The 23,075-nt window shown below is 41.8% G+C and overlaps 1 protein-coding gene across 2 annotated transcripts in view; it reads left to right on the forward strand.

Moving 5' to 3' along the window:
- The window catches only part of brip1 (BRCA1 interacting helicase 1), a 70,492-nt gene that overhangs the window by 4,979 nt on the left and 42,438 nt on the right, over positions 1-23,075 (forward strand). For both annotated transcript variants that reach the window (XM_079353932.1, XM_079353933.1), the window contains 10 exons: positions 3,557-3,829; positions 6,244-6,465; positions 6,562-6,761; positions 7,168-7,300; positions 7,483-7,637; positions 7,724-7,901; positions 8,452-8,592; positions 9,463-9,624; positions 18,385-18,544; positions 18,683-18,804. In XM_079353932.1, the coding sequence (XP_079210058.1) occupies positions 3,557-3,829; positions 6,244-6,465; positions 6,562-6,761; positions 7,168-7,300; positions 7,483-7,637; positions 7,724-7,901; positions 8,452-8,592; positions 9,463-9,624; positions 18,385-18,544; positions 18,683-18,804 (1,746 nt within the window). The remainder of the gene's footprint in view (positions 1-3,556; positions 3,830-6,243; positions 6,466-6,561; positions 6,762-7,167; positions 7,301-7,482; positions 7,638-7,723; positions 7,902-8,451; positions 8,593-9,462; positions 9,625-18,384; positions 18,545-18,682; positions 18,805-23,075) is intronic.

Below are 23,075 nucleotides of genomic sequence, written 5' to 3' on the forward strand. Positions count from 1 at the left end.
GTAAAATGCTGCTCCCTCATTCTACATGTGTTACTGAAGGTAAATAATTGGATAATTATGATGATGAAAATCGCAAAATCACCACTGATTACAGCAGTCTCTACAGTGCTCTCGAGCTTTGAGTCGATCTGCTGCTTATATTCGCCTGTTTCTAACATTTAGGGTTTCTCCTTCTCAGAGGTCAGAAGAAGTGATTAATGTATGTAAAACATTGAAACCAGCATACACAGCTTCCTGTGAAAAAATGATGGTTCTTTTGATGATCCTTGGTGGACAGGAAGTGCTTGTTTTTAGTAAAGCATCTTCAGAGGTCTCATCCTCTGATGTAAACTTGCTTAGTAATTAACATTCCTAATACACTGAAAACAACATCTTCACGTTAAAAAGGATTTTTGTTTTATCTGGAGATCTTTGGGGTACAGAGTATTGTGATGAGCGGGGAGCTGAGCTACCACTAGTATTTTGTTTTTAATATCAGCTGAAAGTTTTCTCTTCCTCCTCTACCAAATAAACTGACTGATTAATAAACATTCCTAAGACACTTAAAACAGCAACTTCATGATGAAAATGATCATTTGTTTGATATTTGGTGGGCAGGAGGGGCTGTGAGCTGAGCTGCTGTTAATTAAAATCCTTCCTGCTAAACAAACGTACCTGGTTGGTACATTTTGTAGAAATGCTGAAAAGATCTTGTTAAAAATGAATTCTTGAACTTTCTACTGAAAGCCTTGTTGGTTATCTAGCTAACTGACTAAATCCATTTTACAGTGAAATTAGATTGGTGTTGATTACAACAGTTGTCCAAAGTGACGCTGTTCCATAGAAGTAGGACAGGCATTTTTAATGTTTGGCTCTTTGACTGGCTGCCTTTGTGATAGGCGGTTTCTTAAGTTGTCACTAGTTATAGCGCAATCCCAAAATGAGATTATTCTATCATCCCAACTCCAGCAGTTTGATGGCCAACGCAAGGTAATTCTTTTTGCAAGCATCACCCAAGATGCAACACCAACGGGAATGACTGTGCGCTGAAAGAATCGGTGTGTTCTTGTTGCAAGCAGAGCTGGCGTCCCGCTCGCCTCTTTTGCCAGTTATCTACATTCCTTTCCAGGGGGTGTCTGCTCCGGGCTGTGGGGCCAGGCTTGAAACCTTGTTGTCCTGGCATCTCTGAGAGGCAGGCGCGTAAAAGGATACTCTTGTGTCAGCTGTTTCCTGCTGCAGCTTTTGACAAGAGCCTCTATTCATCAGCGAGCCCTTCTACACTGCCCTATCCCATCCCTTCCTCCCCCCACCTGCCAATGAATAAGTAATTATTAGCCATCTTGGGGCAGGATATTTGGATGGCTCTGTTTAATGTGGCAGCAGTAGGTAAGGTGATCGGGCTCAGGGCCCAGGCTGTGGAGCGTAACTGTTCCAGAGGAGAAAGGTAACCTGAACTGGTGTTGGGGCCCTGCAGCACCTCTGTTTGTTTTTCACATGAGCTCAGGGCTCGTTATCCCTCTTAACTCTGAGAGGCGGCTCTCTAAGGGCTCCCTTTGGCCTACACTCCATCACACATTGTAATATTTGATGGGCAAACATGCTCGGAAAATCTGAGCCGCGGGGGAAACTTGAGCTCCTCGTCTGTCATCAGAAGTGCTACCTTCTGATCCCCATCATAGTTTGCCATGCGTGACGACGCATACCGTTCATTCCTGTGTGGAATCACTCGGGTAACTCGTTGAGGAATTAACATTAAAACATGTGAGTCAGTTTATTTATTTAATAATAACACAAAGAAGTCAAAGACATGCATGTCAATGTCCACCTTTATGATGTGATACCATTCACTCTTTTACACATTTAACAATGACTGTTGACTCAACTAAAAGTAGGCTGCACAAATAATCCAAATGTTGATATAACAACAATCAAGGGCAATATTCAAACTGCAGAGGCTGCTCTTTATTGATACCGGTGAAAAAAAAATTTCAAAATAAAATTGTTCTCAGTATATAAACAAAGAGGCATCATGATTCTAACTCGTTTTCAGTTAAAAAATGAAATTCAATTGTGATAAATTGAATTCAAATATTGATCAAGAAAATGTGTAAAACGAATTAAGGTTTTAAATTTCTATCCCTTTTGATGTGGACACAAATAACCATAAAACTTATTTTGGCAATTTGAATAAAAGTCAAAACAAAATTTGGTGCAAATGAAATCACAGGACATTAAATATCATATTTGAAATGAAAATATAAATGTATTACTGGATATGTTCAGTGTTGATGGACAGCAGAGTCGACATAGAAAGATTATCAATGATGGGCGTATTCATATGTGCTGACTTTACGAGAGACGGAAGAACTCTCAAAAACATACCACAGCCACAAATGTACTTTAATGTCATATCAAGATGATTCATGTTGATTAACACTGAGATCAGGCTCTACTATATTTATCCTTTTGTAAAATCTGTACATGTATGCTGTTAGAATAAATGACAGCTACTCCTAATACGGCCACAATAACTGATAATGTTCATAGTGATGAAATGATGGCACCGTCAACGTGAACAGCTGAATGGCCAAAGAGTACACCACTTAAAAGAGCTCAACACATAGGATCAGTTTCATAAGCCATGTCGGCTACACTTCACCTGTGAAGGTGGGGAGAGAGAGAATCCACCACGTCACTGCTCAACCAATTATAAAGCAGCTAGATTTTCTCAGCCGACACAAAGGTGGCTGATCATCTTTCAGCCTCTAAAGGTCACCTGGTGCTGAGTGACAGGACACCTTATGGATGGATGCTAACTCTATATGCTGCTGTGTGATCAGGTAGATCCCGATCGGGAGGAGAGGTTCGTTCTTTCTATTGAAAGTTGTCAGAAACCAGTGCAATTAAAAAAAGATGCTGCACCTTGTGTGTCCACTTCAGGCTCCCTGCAAAAGTCATGGAAACCCCAATAGGTCCCGTATTCACATTTTTACATGAGAAATAAACTTGTTTCTAAACTGGTGAAATGTGTTCACTCATTTGCATAATTGGGGGCGTGTCTGAGGTGAGTGACAGGTGGGTGCATTGTAGCTGTTTGCCAGGAGGCTGCAGTACCGCCTGAGATCTAAGTCTTTGGCTGCTCATATGTGTGGTGCGCATGTATTGTGATCAGGATGATGAGTTGGTGGGAGATGCACGGGCAAATTGAAAGCCTGATGAAACGTGGATCTTCAATATAAATTAATTAAATGAAAAAAGAAAGTACAAGACAAGGCATTAAAAAAAAAGTTTACTCTAAAATATAGAATTAAAAACGTCTCCCACTTCTACCACACAGAGCTGCTATCACCTGTATGCCAAACCCTGCTTCACGGCTCTTTATCAACAAACAAGTGATGCAGCAATCACCAAAGCAAACGATGTCTAAGCTAGCTCCTTTTCAGATGCGTCAAATATAGCAACAAGTACATGACAGCTTTTGTGTGTAGCTTTTAACAGAACCAGATCTGGGACTCAGCAGGTTCTGTACTGAGTTGCTGATCTCTCTCTCTCTCTCTCTCTCTCTCTCTCTCTCCAGTCCTCTGAGCCCTGCTCCCGCTGCTCGTGTGGTTCAACCAAAGACGGCCCAAAGGACAAGGACCAAGAAGGCAAAAAGAAGATTCGGAAGATTTTCTTTGGCACTCGCACACACAAACAGATAACTCAGATTGCCCACGAGCTGAAGCGCACCGTGTACTCGGGAACACCCATGACCATCTTATCCAGCCGAAATCACACCTGTGTCAACCCGCAGGTGGCGCCTCACGCCAACCGTAACGAACGCTGCAAGGACCTTCTGGACGCCAAAGATGTGAGGATAAACACCAACAAACACACATGCATTCACATTAAACCTCGGTTTAACTTTTGGGTAATACTGAGACTGGTCTTTTGGATTCCAGTGTATTCTTCCAGAGAGCTTTGTAGTTTTAAATCAGCTTGTCCATTGTTTTGATACTTTCATACTTTTTAATTCCACGTTTCAAAGACGATGCAGTCTCCATTAGTTTGATGTTTGTGTGCAAAATGACCAAACTGAAGAGAAAAAAACTGATCTTTTGTCATATTTGAAGCACAAGCTGCCAGAAGCCAAAAAAGTAAAAGAGCTCCTATGGCCTTTTTGGTGACTTGTACAGATGCAGAAGTTAGGTTTATGTCTCTTTCAGACAGACAGAGCGCATGAGGTGACACTCGGTACATTTTACGTTTAGTTGCCAATATCTAATTTAGAAAGCGTGCAGGAGTTTGGCTCCACTTTTTGGTCATCAAGAACAAAACGTCTTAACTATGGGTGCCTATGTGTTGATTTTTGTTGCTGTGATACTAAAAAGCATCAGTAGTATCTGAGTTTTCCAAGAATATTGTGTCACGTCTTGTTTTCCATTTTCAATAACGGCAATCAAACGGTGTAAACATTGCCAATGTCAAAACATGACGGCTCTGACTTTTGTACTTTGTGATCCAAGTGTTGAAAATGTTGACAACCTAACTGGAACAAGACTTTTTTTAGAACCAGGATTAAGCCCGACACCAGCTTCTGAATGACAAAATGTAATTGAGCTTTTTGATCCCCATAGATGCATCTCCCTCTGTGGACTTTTAGTTTTTCTTTTCAGTCCCCCCTTTAACACAAACCTATATGTGACTGGCTCCACCAGACAAAAGTCTGGTCGCCCCAGAGCAGCAATTATTCAGCTACAATATCAACAATTGGTCCAGCAGGCTCTTTTTGACACTGAAATGTCACAAGCTATTCAGGGAGCTTTTTATAGAGACATGAGACTCTTGTAACCCCCCATACTGTCCTCAAGTTGAGGCGCCTACTGTAATGAGGACAATTACGCTGTCATTGGAGGTGTTTGCCTCCCATGGCATATGTCTCACTTTGTCATATGGCCGAGTCATAACCCCTCAGTAGAGTGGGTGTTACTGATGCTCTGTGTCTTCATCACCCCGGGGTGTAGTCTGGTCCGGGTCAGGTTTCTATGCAGCACAGACAGTGATTTTAAACACATCAGTCAGCGTTCAATCTTAACCGCAGACTATAGGAAGGAAAGTTGTGAAAACTTTGATTTATTTTAAAGTGTTGTTTTACTGATCGATTGTATCAGAAAGTACCAAAGCTGTTTCCTCAGAGTAAACTCTTCAAGACAGACCTTCAGTATAATAAGTGGACACTTGTGGACCGACCATGTTGGTGTTATCTTTCCTCCCTGGAGGTTGTCTCTGCCTGTTATATAAACTCCTCTGTAAGAAGTCCAGCCTTTCATTATTTTTGCTTCATTGTTTTTAATCCCTCCAACCCCCTGCCTCTTAGCATACAGGGTTCAGTGTCAGCAAAGTGTCTAAGCTTAGCATAGTGTTGTGAGACAGTTCGATCCTGACATCACTATTGTGTCTAAAGGTCACGGAGTCCGCAGTGTACAGTTTTCAGAAGAGACAGCGTCACCTCCAGCTGGTGCACCCATAAAGAAGAGGGCGGGTCATCTCAAGCAGACACCTGCTTTGACAGAGTAATTGGTCGTCATTACATGAGACGCTGCTTCTTTACACGCCTTTTACATTCACTGTGTGAGTGCCAGCGCATGTAAGGTGCTACAAAAGCGGCAACACCTGATCACAGGGAGATCACACATCACCTCTGGTTCAACTGGAAACCAGTGGAAACAAAGAGAGACTGCAGGGCTCCAATAGTCCAAAATGTTTTGAGCAGCACACCTGCTCTTCATCTTCAGGCGGCTGGAAACCAGAAGACAAAAACTAAAACCGCTCAGATATGTCAGAATACAGGAAGTCCTAGAGTTACTGCCAGGATTCATTTTGTCATCTAAAAAGAAAACTTTTTAAATACTTTATTTTGTTTCACCAAACGTCTTTTGTTATGTATAAGCTCTAATGATTTTAAACATTTCTTATGTACAATGCCTTCAAAAAAAAAAAAATGTAATTCTCATGATAAAAAAACAAACAACATGCAGCTGATGCATCATATTTTTACATCTCTTACATATTTTTACATCATATTGTAATATATTTTCTCTCGGCTTTTGTAACACAATATTAGAATATCTGATGCCAGATTTTGATATTTAAATTTGATAACATTCAGCCATCATTTAGGTGGACTTTGTTTTTCGTTTCAGCAGACAAAAAGAACAACTTTAAAATGTTCCCTTCCTGACAGTGTTATACCTTGTCCTTCTGTGTGAAAATATGATGTCACAGGGTAGATCCTGCAGCTACTACCACGGAGTGCAGAGGATGCGGGACCAGTCCGTGTTACAGAGAGTCCATGGACTCCATCATGCCTGGGACATTGAAGACCTGGTCTCTCTGGGCAAACGACTCCGCTCGTGCTCATACTACGCCGCTCGGGAATTAATGCAGGGTGCCTCTATCATCTTCTGCCCATATAACTACCTGCTGGATCCGGTGATCCGACAGAGCGTGAGTAGAGTTTGACAGAAAAGCATAGAAGAATCATGAGAACAAGGACACTGATTTATTTTATTTTTTTCCCCCTTGCTTTCTAACTTTCACCAGATGGAGATTGACTTGGCCGGCCAGATCCTGGTGCTGGACGAGGCCCACAACATCGAGGACTGTGCGAGGGAGAGTGCCAGCTATAATTTAGACTACAAAAGTCTGCTGATGTCCAGAGAAGAGCTCGACGGGATGGTCAAAAGCAACATCAGATGCAGCAAACACGAGCCGCTCAGAGACTTCTGCTACAGTCTCATTAAGTAAGTCTATTGGTAAACTAATGCTGCTCAAGGAGATGGGTCAGGTTCTTTGAAGTTGGGATGTATGAGGCACTTATTAATTGCAAATGTACTTTGTGTAGTAGGTAACAGTCAGTGCAGTCCTTGTTTGAAGAAGCCTTTGCATTGTATTGCTGCAGACAGGATCATAAAAAAACACAAACTTTAAACCTAAAAAAAGGACGACACGTTGTCAGTGTTCACCTCGGCCGATGTCTCCATGTGTGCAAAGATTATTTTTCCCTCTTAGACTTTCCACCCATGCTTACTTACTATTTGAAGTACCTTTATACAACCTGAACGCTCCCTCTAACAGCTGTGGTGCTTATTGTGTGAACAGATGTGTGTGTGTGTGTGTTAAGGAAGAATTTTTTTATCCATGGTGTAGCTGGATGCAGGAGAGTCAAAGCCTTCTGTGTGAACGGGGATACGAGAGCGCCTCTAAAGTCTGGAATGGGAAGGACATAATGGGAATCTTTCATGGCCTCGGTATCACTGCTGACACCTTCGACATTCTGAAGGTACAACTAATATCTTAGTGCATCATGCCACTGACCCCTTACATACCTCTTGAGTCATCTGGTACAAAGACTTTTTATTATATGCTTTCAGATATGAAACAAACAGCAACCAGAGTTTAGTCTTAACATGCTGCAGCACTTTCAGTTTCTCACGTACTTTTCCTTCTGTTTCTGTGATACAGCAAAACTTGGCAGCAGTGCTGGAGAAAGAGGAGCGTGTTGGTGTCATTAACGGTAAAGAAGACATGGTGCAGGTCCCAACCATCAGCTCAGCTACCTCCACCGTCCTTAAAAGCCTTTTTGTGGTACTGGACTTCCTCTTCAGAGACAACTGCAGGTCAGAGACAGAACAACAGAAGTGGTCAACTCGTACCAGTTCGTATTTTAGAGGATACAAATCCACTGTTCCCTGTGTGTCTGTAGGTTCGCTGACGACTACCGGGTGGCTCTGCAGAGGAGCTACGCGTGGACGAACCAGGTCGCGCCTGATGTCCCAGACGAGCAGGGCTATATTGTTCGACCTCGCCAAAGACAACGTCAGAACGCCCGAGTCAAGACAGAAGTCCTGACGCTCAGCTTCTGGTGCCTTAACCCCGCTGTGGTGAGAGGTTAGACGTGGCAGAGCCTGTCATGTAGACTGATCTTTTACTGAAGTCTGTTAACATAAAGAATGAAAAACATCAAATAAATTGACAGCAGTTTTTGATGCTCCTGAAACGATCCAGTCGAAAGGGCCAAATGTCAGTTTACCAACTCTGCTCCAACGAGATGCTTTCTATCCACTCTGCTGGTTTCCATTCAGGAACATTCATACAGTTTAGATTTAACTGTGGGCCTATTTCAATGGAAGTATTATAATTAGTTGAACATACAGGAAAACTGGGCCAACTAGCGATGTGTGTGTGTGTATCTGAAGCTTCAGCTGTTTTTTCATGTTGTGCATCCTTTGCTTCAGCTTCTCTATCGGACAATATAAAATCACACGCTGGATATTATGCTGATGTGGCGTCAATGTAAAAGTACGACAGCGTAGTGCTATGATGGACTTACAATCTAAAAAGTGCTAAAGACTTCACCAACAGAGGATCTGTATGTGTTTTTAATATTCTGAATTTTGATTGTGTCGTTAATGACCTCTGTGTGTCTGGCAGGCCTTCTCTGACCTGAGCGGCTCGGTTCACAGCATTGTGCTGACATCAGGAACTCTATCACCCATGGGCTCCTTCTCCTCTGAACTCGGAGTGAAATTCACCATCCAGCTCGAGGCCAACCATGTTATCAACAAGTCCCAGGTCAGTAGGTTAAGACGAGTGTCTCGAGCTTTAACAAAGCACTACAGCTCAAGCATTTTCAAGCGTTTCATACCCACGCAACGTGTCGTTTGGACACATTTTGTATTTAGGGAAGACAACACCAAAAAATAACCAAGTCAAATGTAAACACTGTTTGAATGAAATGCCATTTATTTATTTTCTGCTGTTTGAGAGAAGTTGAGTTCTACTTCAAAACTAAAATGTGTCGATTTAATTTCAAGCGATGCTTTGAAATATTCAGCAAATAACATAAGATAATTCACATTCATCAGATATTAGCGTTTAATAGTTGATCATATTTACAGTTGAGACCATGTCAGTGAACTATAAGGCCAAAAAACAAAAACGAAGTAATCGTTCATGAATCATAATCGAGGTTAAATGTTCAATTATTCATGAGTTTGAGCCCGAGCTCAGAGTGTATAAAAAAAAAATATATAATCTTTCAGAAAAATGTTTGCCACCTGTGTCCAACAGATGTCACAGTCCAACAATTTGATTAATGTGAAACTAAAGTGAAGGCCTGACAGGTGTGGTGCGTTTCTTTGTGCCACATGTTGGTGTTCCCAAGAGGACACACAGGATTGTAGACCGACACAAAATGGTGGATGCATAGCAGTGATCACTACTGTATATTTGTATGACTTTAGTTTATTTTTGTTGAAGATTACATGAAGTATGTTGCAGGTCAGGCCCAGGATCACGAGGACAACCCTTCACTACTTAGCTTCTAAAGAAAATTAGCATTGCACATCATAAATAATAATGTCTCCTAAAGGGCTTCAAATGAGGAGCGACGGGTGTGTAGGGACCGCTGATCACCTAACAGTTCTACTCTTCTCTTTTCAGGTTTGGGTCGGCACTGTTGGTTCAGGACCCCAAGGCAGAAAACTGTGCGCCACCTTCCAACACTCCGAAACGTACGCCTTCCAGGACGAGGTCGGCGCTCTGCTTCTCCACGTCTGCCAAGCCGTTGCAAAGGGCGTGCTCTGCTTCCTGCCTTCTTACAAGGTAAATCACACCCTCCCAAAACAGTTACATAGGATGTGTAGTTAAATGTGAATACAATTAGAAAGTGTGGCAAAACAACATAGCCAACATAGTCCTGATGCCTGTACTACGAAGCAGGCTTGAGCTTGTATAACTCGAAGGTTCCTCGCAGGTCACACCAACACGTTCAAGAGAGACCATCAGTATTACTAACTCATCCATTCACACACCACTGATGAAGCAGTTGCCCAAGGACACATCAGACATGTGGCTGCAGGAGCTGGGGTTCAAACCCCCGACTTTCCGCTTCAGAGATGGCTTTACCACTGAGCCACAGCTGCCACTTTTCATTTAATTCCCAGGTGTTTGAGGCTGTCATTAACAAAATGCTGTATGAAGCTATGTGCTTGGTCTTGTATATACATTTTAAATTTACACTTTGAATATTATAGACATGATGGATTGTTTCTGGTTATTCAGACTTCTCACCACTTGGAGGCGCAAGACACCGCAACATGAACTGTAACGTAGCGTGGCGTGATATTCTCTGTTTCAGTTCTCTGAAGGTATTTCTAACAACTTGTGATATTCAAAGCCAGTAATAGTTTTTCAAAGCCTCGACTGGATTCCAGCAGATCTCGTTCTTGAAGAGGCAGCTGTCGACGGTGTCGTATGTTACAATAGATCAGGACTAATCAATTGAGGTACTTGTCAAGAACTTGTTAAATGGCGTCATCCTCACAGAACTGTATCCTCTTTCAGTTAATGAGGGCGCCTGTGAGAGCGCACTCATAGACACTTTGTTCTCCTTTGTCTGCTGTGCGTTTTTGTTCATGAATAATTAATGTCCACTGGAGCTCAGTTGTCACTTTAGCTTACTAAGGGTTAAGTGGATTTTCATTTATCATTGTGTGTTTGTCCACATTGCACATGTTATGTGTTACTTCAATTAGCAATTTTGGTCAGTGGACATATTTACTGTGGGAAGCACGACACATGCAAGGTAGGAATAGCAAAAAGCCTACATAATAAATAATGAAAGGAACACATCATTAAAATATTTGAATCAACAGAAATGTCTATAAAATAATATTTGATCCTGATGCATCAAGCAATAGATTATTGGACTTTACAGCTACAGACCACATTATTATTTGGCTAATTAATCTTTTTTCACCTTTGGGGATGTCACAAAATCTGAAATTTGAACTTTGATTAAATTGTAGTAGAAATCAAACAATATGGTAACCTTTGCGATGCCGCAGCAACCAAACCACTCTTTCACTCCAGGCTGCTTTTAATTCAAAATAGTATTGAACATATGTTGGTTTGTCAAAAAAAAGGGTTATTTTTGATTCTCTAGGTTATTAATAAGACTACTGCTTTTAGATGTACTGTTCTACAACATGCGTATTGAAACAGCATTAGTGTATCGTGTCAGATCACAGCAGAAACCTTTTTTTGCCTTTATTTGATCGACTCGCTGAAGATGCATTGATTAGCATCAGGATCAAACCTGCAACCATTGAATTGAATGCACTGTGGCCTCTGTAAGAAAGAAACTCAACAGATTGTTCCCCTCTAAATCCCAAACCGTCAACTTCTACTTGTGAATAAATCCAGTTTTAACTTGGGGACAACCTCTTTGACTCTTTAAACAGGAAATATACACAGTAACATCATTGAATCCATGCATCACTGACAACCGTGGGTTTTTTCCCCCTGCCAGCTCTGGACCTTTACTGATGCATTCTGCCCTTGGCAAATTTAGTTTTTGCCTTTGGCATATTTGCATTGTTGGTGTTCAACATGCATTTCACTTGTTTCACCTGCAGTGATCATTGGTTTCATTCTTCCACTGTCCTTGTCTGCTTGCTATCCAGTTGCTCGCTCCAACAGCGGATGACACCATCATCCAAACTGGCAGGGGGGGGCGCTAAGACTCTGGGCCTGCTTGTTTTCTCAGTTTACTTTCCTTTTTGTCAGCCTGCACTGCCAGCCGAGGAGCGACTGCGAGCTGAGGGATGTTTTTTTATTATTGATAGCCATGTAGGAGTCTTCTATCGCTCTCTCTAGGCACACACATTAATATTTAATCTGCAGTCAGCTCTTAAAGATGAGGAGATGAGGGGATATGAAGGGCTTGGGTATTAATTGGAGCCCATGGAGGCCTCGTTGGTGCCGCTGAGTCCCGTCTGCCCTGGGATGTGTGTGTCTTTTGTGTGTGTGGGTAACATGCAGAGGCTCGCTCACCATCAGAAATCCCTGTTCAGTGTGTCCACGTCATGGTTATCAGGTACCTGATACCTTGATACCACAGCAACAGAAGTCCTAAAAATACATTACTCAGATTGGGACTTGGGTAATTAATTGTTCTTTATTATTTAAAGATGCAGACAAACTCCGGCACACCGTCTAAATGAGTTAAAGTGCTCTCTCTCTTATTTGCTCCAACGACTTTTGGTTAAAATCTGAATGAAGATATGGAGGGTTTTTCTTTTACCTTGGTATTTTCCGATACTATAACCATCAAAGATAACGTAGATTGCATTGTTTTTAAACACAGGGTATTGAAAAATGTTTAAGTATCAAACGTTTTGACAACCCTACAAGGAGGTGTAGCTCAGGACTCAAGGAATCAATGAAAGTCAAAAAAGGATGTGTTGCACCGTAAGATCATTTTGTTCTGTGCTTTTGCAGCCTTCTTGATATTTCTCAGGAAGCCTTGAGGGAACTCACACTTAGACCAAAGGATGAATGTGGGAGATTTTGAGTTGTTAAGTGATAGTGATCTCTCAAAGGAAGATTGATGTGCTCATAATGTAAAATGTATACAAAGGTATAATAGAATAACATGATGAAGTTATTACATATTCTACCAAAATGGTGTAAAATGGAGTCGCTGTGCCATCATAATGTTCTGAAGAAAACCCCTTCCAGCCCGTTTTGTCCATCTTATTGTGAGTGGGATTTCCGAGGAAAGACTGCAGGGATCTTCGCTTCTGGAATCAAAGGAAACTGAACAAGAATTTCCAAGAATGTGGTCAAAGTGTCCTTGTGCAAGGCCGCTGCCTCTACCATAGATCTGACCTGTGGTGTAAAAAGCATTTTGAGTCGTCAGAAGACGAGAAAATCGCTTGAGCACCTCAATTTCAATCACCAAAATAAGAAAGATTTAAGAAATTGTGATGTATCGTGCAGCCCTACTTTGAATTTTTCTCAGCGGATTCAGCGTCACCTCATCGGTGCACTGAAGTTCAACGAGCGCAGAGACAACTCATGATAGGCAGTGGCATGCAGCTCAATACATTTTATTTTTTAAGATACACAAACACAAAGTGTCTGCCTGTAATCAGGGTCTCGCATGCACCCTTTCCTACAGAGCCTCACTGTGGTTTTGTAGCACTTTATCCTCAACAGCCCCCCAGTTAATGCCCATTTAAACCACAGAGGGCCCTGCCGTCCAGCCGACAAAAGACAGGACTGATGCTTCACTGAGGAGAGGCGGGGGGAAGATGGTTTATGAAAAAGAAGTGAGGTTTTGCAGAGGTGAAAAGATGGCGGGGAACACAAGATGCTTTTAAAGGAGATAGAGATAAGGGCCATTAGGTGATGTCGCCTCGCTGTCTGTGTGAAGACGCACCCAGCGCTGGCGCCTCGGCTCCGCAGAGCATGTGTCAAATCAAAGTCAAGGCAGAGTGCATGGTGAACACCCACCGGCACGCACTGTCCTCGGCTGCAGCTCGGGGGCATTGGAGGCACCAAGCACACAGCTCCAGGAGAGAATGTTTCTGTCTGTGTTTGGGAGAATATTACAGTCATGGGTCAATGTGTCCACTGCAGCCGCTCCCTCCTGATTCTTCTTTTAGAGCTGGGGTGATGTTTTATAAGAGTTTTTACAGTGGAAACTTTAGGGTTACTGCTGTTTCACTGAGCTCGGGCTTTTTCTTTTTTCTTTTTTTCTCAGACTTGAAAACACAGGTCGAATGTAGCTGCACTTCAATCTGATAAAGCTCCTCTGTGAACCTATTTCCTGCTACAGTATCATGACGGAGGTACTTTAACTTACAGCGGTGGATTTTGAGCCAATGATACTTGAAAACATCATCACTCTGTTATGGTTTTGATTATCAGACCCAAAGTGGCAGAGATTAGATACTGTGTGTTAAAGTGCGGAAGTTCACCACTTTACATAGCGAAGCATAAAGAGGGCAGAAGTGTAAATACAACATTCAGTTTTAAGGCACTTTGGACTTGAAATACAATAACATACAATTTTGAAGCCCTATAAAGGTTGTCAATTTAAAAAAAAACACAAAAAAAACTTCATAAAGTATAGATACCATGTGTTTTTAAAAAAGAAGCAACCACCATCATTTTTATTTTATTTTTACGATTGACAGTATTGAAAGTAACCGAATCTTAAAAAAACAAAAATTGGGTTTGGGGAAGCTTCTGGATATTTTTACCCAAAAGCTGCTGCCTGCAAACGAGAACAGTGTCTAAATTGCAAAAATTGGGCTCACATTTGTGCAATTAACACAGTATGCAGGAGTTTGCTGTATTTTTTTTTGTTATAGTTTTAAAACAAGAACTTGACTAATATTCAGTGCCTGGGATCTTATCTGTATCTCAGCTGCTTTATGATTTAAACGGGTATGAATATCATTTAATTTTTATAATAATTATCTTGAAGTATAAAACTCTGGTATTGTGATAACCTCATGCAATGTATAATATTTTGTGTAGTTCAGTCTGTCAAATGTAGAGTGATGATGATTTCATTTGCACATACTACTACAGTACACACTTTATTACACACTTTCACACAAAGTGAGAATGACGTTTCACGACCAGTCTAATAGGTCCACTGACGCATATTTAGTATTTCTAACTTATTTTAGTGAACAGGAGGCGATGAAGCCCGGTCAGTGGCTTCTTGTTTCTGCAGCGCTCCGTTGTCACCGTCGGTGTGGCGGGGCTGTGTAGAGCAGACGACAGGGGAAGGGTGGCAGGCCAGAGGTGGCAGGTGGCTTCTTGCCACCCGTCTTGGCGTGATGGTTGCTGTGATATTTTGGGGCTGAATAATTTACACGGCAACAACACGTCTCCCTTCGCCACTGCGAAATGTGGCTCCTGGCTACATGTTTCATTAATGCCGTCGCCTCCAGACCCCTTTCATAATTCAGCAGGCACTGGAGAAGCTGCGATGTGTCGCCACACAGCTCACTGACACCGGGGACACGAGGAAGGGGAGAGAGAGAGAGAGAGGCCGGATGCACAGGAGGTGAAAGATGGAGAGATAGTGAGAGGGGAAGTGTAAAAGTGCGAGAAAGACTACAGTTCACTGCTTCTAGCTACTTGTTTCACCACCCTGTCCCAATTGGCAGAGAGGCCTGGCCCACTTTAGCATGTCGCTGGCAGAGGCTGAACATTGCACCTACCATGCCTAGAAAGGGCAATAAATTATGTACACTTTGTTGTGCCCTCTTATGTGCTAAATACTGCTCATTCCCATTTATGATGCCTGGGAATCCTAACTGTGTTCCTGTAGGATGTCTTGTTAAAGTCTAAAAGGGGTTGGCAGCAAATGAATTTACTTTACAGTCTTACAACTTTCTTCTCTTTTAAGGACAAAGACAATACAGGCTTATTTTAGAAGGTACATTCAAATTAAACCTGAAAAGTCAAATCAATTCTGCTCTCCATCTTACAATATAATGATTAACATAACGTGTAGGTTGTCATGCTTATTTAAAGGAACATATTTAGCTACAACTACCAATTACATTACAGGTAATTGCAAAGTAATTTCAGGATCAATCTTTTAGTCAAATAAGTAAGTAAAAGAAAAATGGCTAACGGATTGAAAAAGAAAGAAATAACAGATTTATTTCTTAAAATGGACAAACGCATCTCTTGCATGTTTGAATGTCGTCTGTTCCAGTAATACACTGACAGGCCGTAGAAAACTGTGAACTGATCTCTTCTTTGTTTAGAAGCTTTTTTAATGTGTGAATTGAGCCATTAGATGGAAATACTGTAGCCCGACCCAGTCTGTCCACTGAACACCATGTCTCTGTCAGATGTTGGCCCTGCATTATTCATGGGCTTGCTCATGTATGTAATTTCTGTGTCTGTAATTTCTGTGCTGAGTGTCTAACACTCAGATTGCTGAAGGTGCTAAAGATACGTATGAGTGCACAGTTATACACTTCACACCTGCAGCTTTCCAGTTTAAATCAGAGCCGTCCTCTCGATCCGTGCTGACAATAAAAGTAGCGGCTGTAATGGCATGCAAATGACCAACATACTTACCCAGCTAGACATACTAATTAACTTCAGTGTAGATGGTGTGTAAAGAACCAGCTGTAAGCAGAACATGAACCACTTTCATCGTGCACTGCACTTCTACACAATTCCAAACATTGTGCAGGTTGGATGAAACTATGCAGATTTTTTCTTGTGACCTCCTGTTGAAAAAGGCGGTATGAAAACAATGTAAGTTCACCCCACTCTGACCCCTATATAATGTTGTCTCCATTCCTCCGCTTGCACATGCTGGATGTAAACCAGCACAGTGGACGGATGGCATGTTGTAGGAGCAGCGCAGGTGAACTGGCATTTAAAAACTCAACCTGAGCAATGGCTACGTTCAGCACTAACATGTGGCCCTTCACCTTCAAGGAGGACGTTAGGCTGGTGGAGCGAGCACTGCAAGCGTTAACCACACTCTGCAAACCGATTTGACCTGTAGAGTAATGCATGTAGCAAAGTGTCACACATTACAGTGGTTTTTAAAATAGACCTCAATCTTTTTCCTCTTTAAAAAAGCATTGAACATAGTCACACACTCTATCTAGGTTTGGACTGTTTAGCCGTGGTGCTCAATGTGGTTCTAATGAAAGTATAAGCAAATTGAGATATCGTCTTGGAGAGGACAAAATGGTGGATGTGATACTTACAGCACTGTCAAGTAAAGTTCTACAGGTGTAATACAATTATTCTGTTATTATCAGGTTTGCTTGATACTCTTTGACTCAGAGTTTCGGCTCCTTCCCAAGAGCAGTGTTGCCGATAATGGCTGTTTTGTTTAGTGGTAGATCGACTTGAATTATTCATCCTGCGCAGGAATTGAAGGACAAACAGTTTACCGACTTCAAGATGCACGTAAGGGGTTCCTCGTCAATGTAACACTGCATATTTAGTGAGTGTGACATGTTTTATTGATGCAAACGTCCCACCCTCACTTAGTTCAGGAGGCAACGACCTGACGAAATCTTCCTCATGCTTCAATTCACCACTGTCACACTGGCATGCAAGAAAAGATCGACGCTTTCATGCCGTCTCATTTCCCTGAATGCCGTTCGTGTATTCTGAGTTCTGCACGAAACCTGCAGAGAATTTTGTTTACGTTTGTGTTCAAGCTTGTGTTTATTGAACAGAAGAGGTGTGCTACTCCCCACCTTCTATCTGCACTTGGCTCAGACTTCGGTGGTTGTCACGATCGCCACGTTGTGAAGTTTTCTGCTGACTCAAAAGAAGAACTTCTACTTGACCCTTCTAACACGTTTCCAATCCAGTGGAGCTGCTCTTTGATTGTGAAGCCAAGGATATAATCTGCACAGCACAGACAGTGGAGCCATGCTAGGAAGAAGGCTTTTAGATCAATGAGTCCCCCCTGAGAGCTGCTGACTTTTTGCACCAACAATAGTGAAGGAACAGTGATTTTATTACAGAAGAGCTTTAAACCAATCAGCTAACTGTACAGGGATAGTCAAGGAAATAAAAAATAATATCGGTTTCAGGACACAGGAACAAACATGTAGTAGGTAGATTCTTCCGCTTCTTTTTTGTGAGCTCTTTATTAAGTGCTGGGGAAGTTTCCTTTGTTACTATTCAATCAGTCTCGCATGCTTGGCAAACATATTTGTGTTGTCTGAAGACGTTTTTCTTCCAAAATTTTGTTTTCTTAATACTTTATTTAAAAATTTGTCAAAGACAAAAAACATTCTCAACAAAGAAGAACAGTACACACCTCCCCCATTCCACTCGATACACATGAAAAAATACATAGAAATGCAACTTAATCTAGACTTTTCCTGCCAGCCACCTGGTTCATATCTGCAAGAAGTCGATATAGTGGATGTGTTAACGCACTAAAGTAATATCCAGTGCGTGTCCTATGCATGGAGGCTGTCGTCCTCCAGGCAGGCGGTCCAGATTCACATCCAACCTGTGGCTCCTTTCCTGCATGACATTTCTCTCTCTCTCCCCCCCCCCCTCCTCTCTCTCTCCCTCCTTGACATCCAACTCTGTCCTATCTCTCTAAAAAACCCCAAAATAATGCTTAAAGAAATCCTTGCTGAAAAGTGCCTGAGCGAGGGTGCTGGGGGATGGCGTTGAGTGATTCGATCTTTGTGCATGTAATCAGGCTGCTTCATTGTTCTTTCCACTCATTAGTTGAGACTGTGAATATATCTAAGTGCATGAAGTATTGATATGAGACTGAGATGATTGCTTCGCCCGCTGTCTTTGATATGGTAAATAAAGAGTTCCAGGTCCTGCCCTCGCACACAATTTGCCCTTCATTTCATTTCATGCAAAGATCGATGCTGAATGTCACTTGCTGGCAAGTCTTTATCTGAGAGCTTTCTGTGATAGAGAACAAGAAGTGCTGCTCTTTGTCGCTCATGTTTTTCCCATACTGTGAAAGAAGCTTGAAACTTTTTCAGCAGAGCAGAGGCCAACGTCTCGTGACTCTTTTTTTGAATTGATCAGATGTTGGACAAACTGCGGGACCGGTGGATAAACACGGGTCTCTGGGAGAAGCTGGAACTGAAGAAAACTGTCATCACAGAGCCTCGCGGTGGAGGGAAGGGAGATTTTGATGAACTACTGCAGACGTATTACGATGCCATCAAGTACTGTGAGGGAACAGGTGAGACTCGTAACATGCACATTGAGCCTCACGGTGAATTGATTCTTTTGCATTTTAATTTATGAGGCAATGTTCACGACTGCATACTCTTTGATTCACTGTGTTCTATGTTGTGTGTGTGTGGTGTCTTTATTTTAGATGGTGCGCTGCTGATTGCAGTCTGCAGAGGAAAAGTGAGTGAAGGACTCGACTTTACTGATGACAATGCTCGAGCCGTGGTCACCATTGGAATTCCTTTCCCAAACATCAAAGACCTCCAGGTTAGTCAAATGACATGGTCAGCACATACTTCACTGTAGTCAGACTCTTGCAGACATGCTGACATGTCTCATATCATAGGACACTAACATTGGTCATTTCCCTCTTGGTCAATCAAAGAGTTTAAAAGAGCAATTCATGCATCAACAAACCATCTAAAGACTTGTGTTATTATGACTCTTAATCTGATTTAGGGCACGTCTGAAAGTGACACTGAATAATTCTATGAAATGCCCATTGACTGTGTTGCATTGTTTTGGCCAAATACCAAAAATATAGATACTATGCCCCCCCCCCCCCCCCCCCCCCCCCCCCACACACACACACACACACACACACACACCGAATAAGAGCATCTCTTTTTGGTGATCCGTAAAAGAAAATCCCAAAGCGATGTTGCTGTGTTTGCCCCGTCCTTAGCAGATAAAGTTGACCTTTAAGTTTGACTCTCTCCCCGCCTCCCTCCTCTCCTCCCCTTTACTCCTCCACGTCCTCCTGTCAGAGCACGACGGAGCCTTCACTAACCTGATCTGTCAGTGTGGGGAGATGTGTGGCTGATTGAAGCTTCCTCGACCCTTTCACCTGAGCCAAAGCTGTCAGCTTCACCACCATCAACGCTCGCCATGTTGATCCTTATTCCTAACTAGAGGAATATCTTTACCGTAACAGTTTGTATTAAAACGGCTGCTTCTGAACACGTAGATGGTCTAAATCATCCTGAGGCCTCTGTAACTTTCATTTTACTGACCGGGAAGTACTCAACTACTTTCACTTACACTGAAACGGTAGCAAAATAAAGTGTTAATCCTCGTTAATCTTGTATCATAACAACGGTTTATATCCGAGTTCTTCCCCATCCTCCTCCGGTTTCACCTTTTTAGAATGACGATTACTGACTACCGCCACCTGCTGGCATGGAGAGTTATTTCCTCTCACGCATGCATGTGGCGTTGTGAGCGAGGCCACAGTCGACCTTCGACGCCAAGGCAAGATTTTATTTTATTCAAATTGAAGCCAGATGAAAGTGTTTCTCAAAGGGAGAGTATTAAGGACAAACAAAAATCCCTCTGGATGCTGCATCCAATCAGTTTATGAAGAATGTACACAATGGTGTTTCCTGAAGTTCACGATCAACATCTTGGTTGCCATCAGAAAAACGCCCCGTCAGTGTGCTTATTGTTTTCCCCAACATAAAATTACATCTGAATTTAACTGTTTTTATTATCGTTATTTATGCAATAGGATGTTTTTAGCTGTGCTATACAGCAACAGTTACTATGAGAATATTTACCGAAATACAAGCCGTGAATTAAGCACATTTTGTTCTTTAACATTAAAATATGGCCTGCATGTTTTGTTTTGCTGTCCAACCAATCCATCAGACTGCCCTTCAATTCAGGCGTGTAGTATGTCTGTTCGTCTGACTCCATGTGATGCAGCATATGGCAGAAAACACATAAAAGAAGAACTTTATATCCTCACTGCCTTATTAAAGTCAGTGTACAGTGTCGTGAAAGGGATGTTTCCGTGTAACTCTGCTGCATCAAACTCGTAAAATAAGGTGCCTGATGTAGAATAAAACAGGAGCTGTGTGGATGGAGCAGACCACCGGGGGGAGGATGGAGAGAGCCAGAGCTAGTTAGGTAGAAGGTGGAGCTGACCGAGCGTGAAGAGACGGTGAATTCCTAATGACACATTCTGCGCTCCACATCAGCAGCCTTTGTTTATATGTTACAAGTGCCGAGCTCCTCGGAGAGCTTTCCGTCTCCTGCCACATGTTGTCATAATTGTGCAGTTAGACCAGGAAAGGCTGGCGGTGGCAGCTGCTGACAATTTCATTTTGTTCTGACTCTTACGGCAAAACCAGACCTTTAATCTTTGTTTTTTTATATGACATTGAAATACAGCAACATCTAAATGAATAAAAAATGGACGCTTTGGTTGGATTTTAGTTTGGACTATCTCGTGATTCATTTGTTATTAAGCTTTCCTCTGAATTTTCAAACCAAGGTCAGCAACCATTTTTCAAACAAGGGCAATGATGGAAGGATTGTGATTTATGTAACCATCTTTATGCCTCTGTTCTTCACTAAGAATTGAGAAACACTCACTTTACTATGGGCATAGGTCTTAAATGCTAAATTATAGGGTATTACCTTTTAAACCATGTCTTCATTGTTTGTTTGTCAGAAGAGGTTGTAGACTAAAGTTATTCTTCCTCTAAGTTTACATTTGAACTTTAATGAAATCTTCAAATTATCAGTTCAACAGGCTATCTGAAGGAGTAAATAAAGACAGTAATGTGTCAAAAGCAACGGGCCGAGGCGTAATTCAGAAGATGCAAAACTTTCATGAGGGAGACTCCTCAGTGATATGGGACCTGAAACTCTCCAAGCTGACTCCCAGATATTTGTTTATTAAATAAAATGGCAAACTAACTCTTAAAAACGATCTGAATTACCCATTACATTTTCAGTGTTATGTAAACGCACAGTATGTAAAGTCCACCAGGGGGCTCTCAATTTAAACATAAACAAAAGACATTGGGGCTAGAAAAGGAATCATGGGAGTGATTGTCCCTGCTACTCTGACCTCCGACCCCTGTTAAAATGAACTCTGAGTTGACTCTGGTATTCGATTTGAATCGTGGCCACCCTATCGGACACAATATAAATCAAAATTCATATATTTGTCTTTTCTTCATCCTTTTTACTTCACTCTTCATGATATCACTTCTTTCAGTGACAGAGGCAGTGTGGCCCCCAAAGAGGCCCCAGGGGGCTGCAAAGGACACTGCAGACTTGACACAGAGATGATAATAGCCTCTTAAAGAGGTCACACAAAATGTACTTCTGTTATTTAAATCATCAGCTTTATAAAAAAGAACCAAAGTTAATAAAATAAAGGTCTTTAGTCGTATTTTTAACCAAAAGCTGCCGAGTGCATGATAGAGAGAGAGAGAGAGAGAGCGAGCGAGCAAGCAGTGTCCAAGTTCTATTACTCGTCCATACATAGGTGTTAATGTGTTTGGGTTTATTTCTCCTGTAACACATTTCCACCTGCACGAATGCTCCGTATTAGCACCTGATCATATTTACACCACATGTCTAACACTAAAACAAGCTCCCTGGTTCCCACACACGTGTGACATGTTCTTACATTATCACCTCCATGCACTGCTGCTAACATGTGCACATTCTCTTACGAGTACACACGGACCCAGACATATTAATTCATTCATTCAACGCCGCCCTCACACGGCAGCACCCCATTGCTAGGATAAGAGGTGCACGCTCAGCTTCTCTCCATTTAAACTTCTCCAGCACTTTACATGCCTGCACGGCCTGCATTCCCAGACGGGCATAACTCTCCGACGCTCCGGCATAAGCACATAGCATGGCATTTTATTGGCCTGTTGTGTTATTGTGACAAAGATCAAAGGTTGAACTTGAAAAGTCCTCTGCAGAGAAAGCCCTGCTGAAGGTGGAATTACATTTATGTTGAGATTTTTCCAATGGCTTGTTTTACAGTGAACAGTCCCGTCCTGCGTGAGTGGGTCAAACAATAAGCGGCTTTAACAAGCAATAAAAAGACACTTACAACTGATAAGGCATCTCTGTAACTTTAACGACAGGCTCAGCCAACCTCTCGCTGCTGCTCCTTATTAAAGACAACCACAAGAGAAGTTTTATTCTGAGGCCTGCTTGAATGTAAAACGGGTGGATGAAGGGGATTTTAGAGGAATGTTGGAAAGTTTATGGAAATCATCAAAAAGAAGGAGTGATGGATGCTCCAGGCTCGCTCAGGACACTGTACACATGGCTTCATCATCAGCCACAGAAGGAGTGCTGTATAATACATGATCTCAACTTTTACTGTCCTTGTTAGCACAACAGACCTGAGTCGTCGCTTTGTTATTGAAGCACGTTCAATCCCTTATTTATCCTAAACAGCAACTTGACATTTACACACAATTCATTACACACTCTTGGAAAACAGATTTTTAATCGCAATGAGTTTCGTTTTTTTTCCTCATTAAATAAAGTTAAATATAACAATAAATACATTTCTATGTTTGTTACTGTTGAGTGGTGTTTGCATGTTTGTTGTTTTATAGTCCAGTTTCTTTCAACTTTTTTCTTTTACAGAAGAATCAAAAGAGTCAATTTAAAACTTTAGGATTGAGTATAAAGACTGAATTTAGTCAGATATTCAATGCCAATTTTCTGGCCTCGATGATTAATATTTTTTTAATGAAGAGGATCTATATGGG

Source organism: Symphodus melops, assembly GCF_947650265.1.
Source record: "Symphodus melops genome assembly, chromosome: 10".
Classification (NCBI taxonomy): domain Eukaryota; kingdom Metazoa; phylum Chordata; class Actinopteri; order Labriformes; family Labridae; genus Symphodus; species Symphodus melops.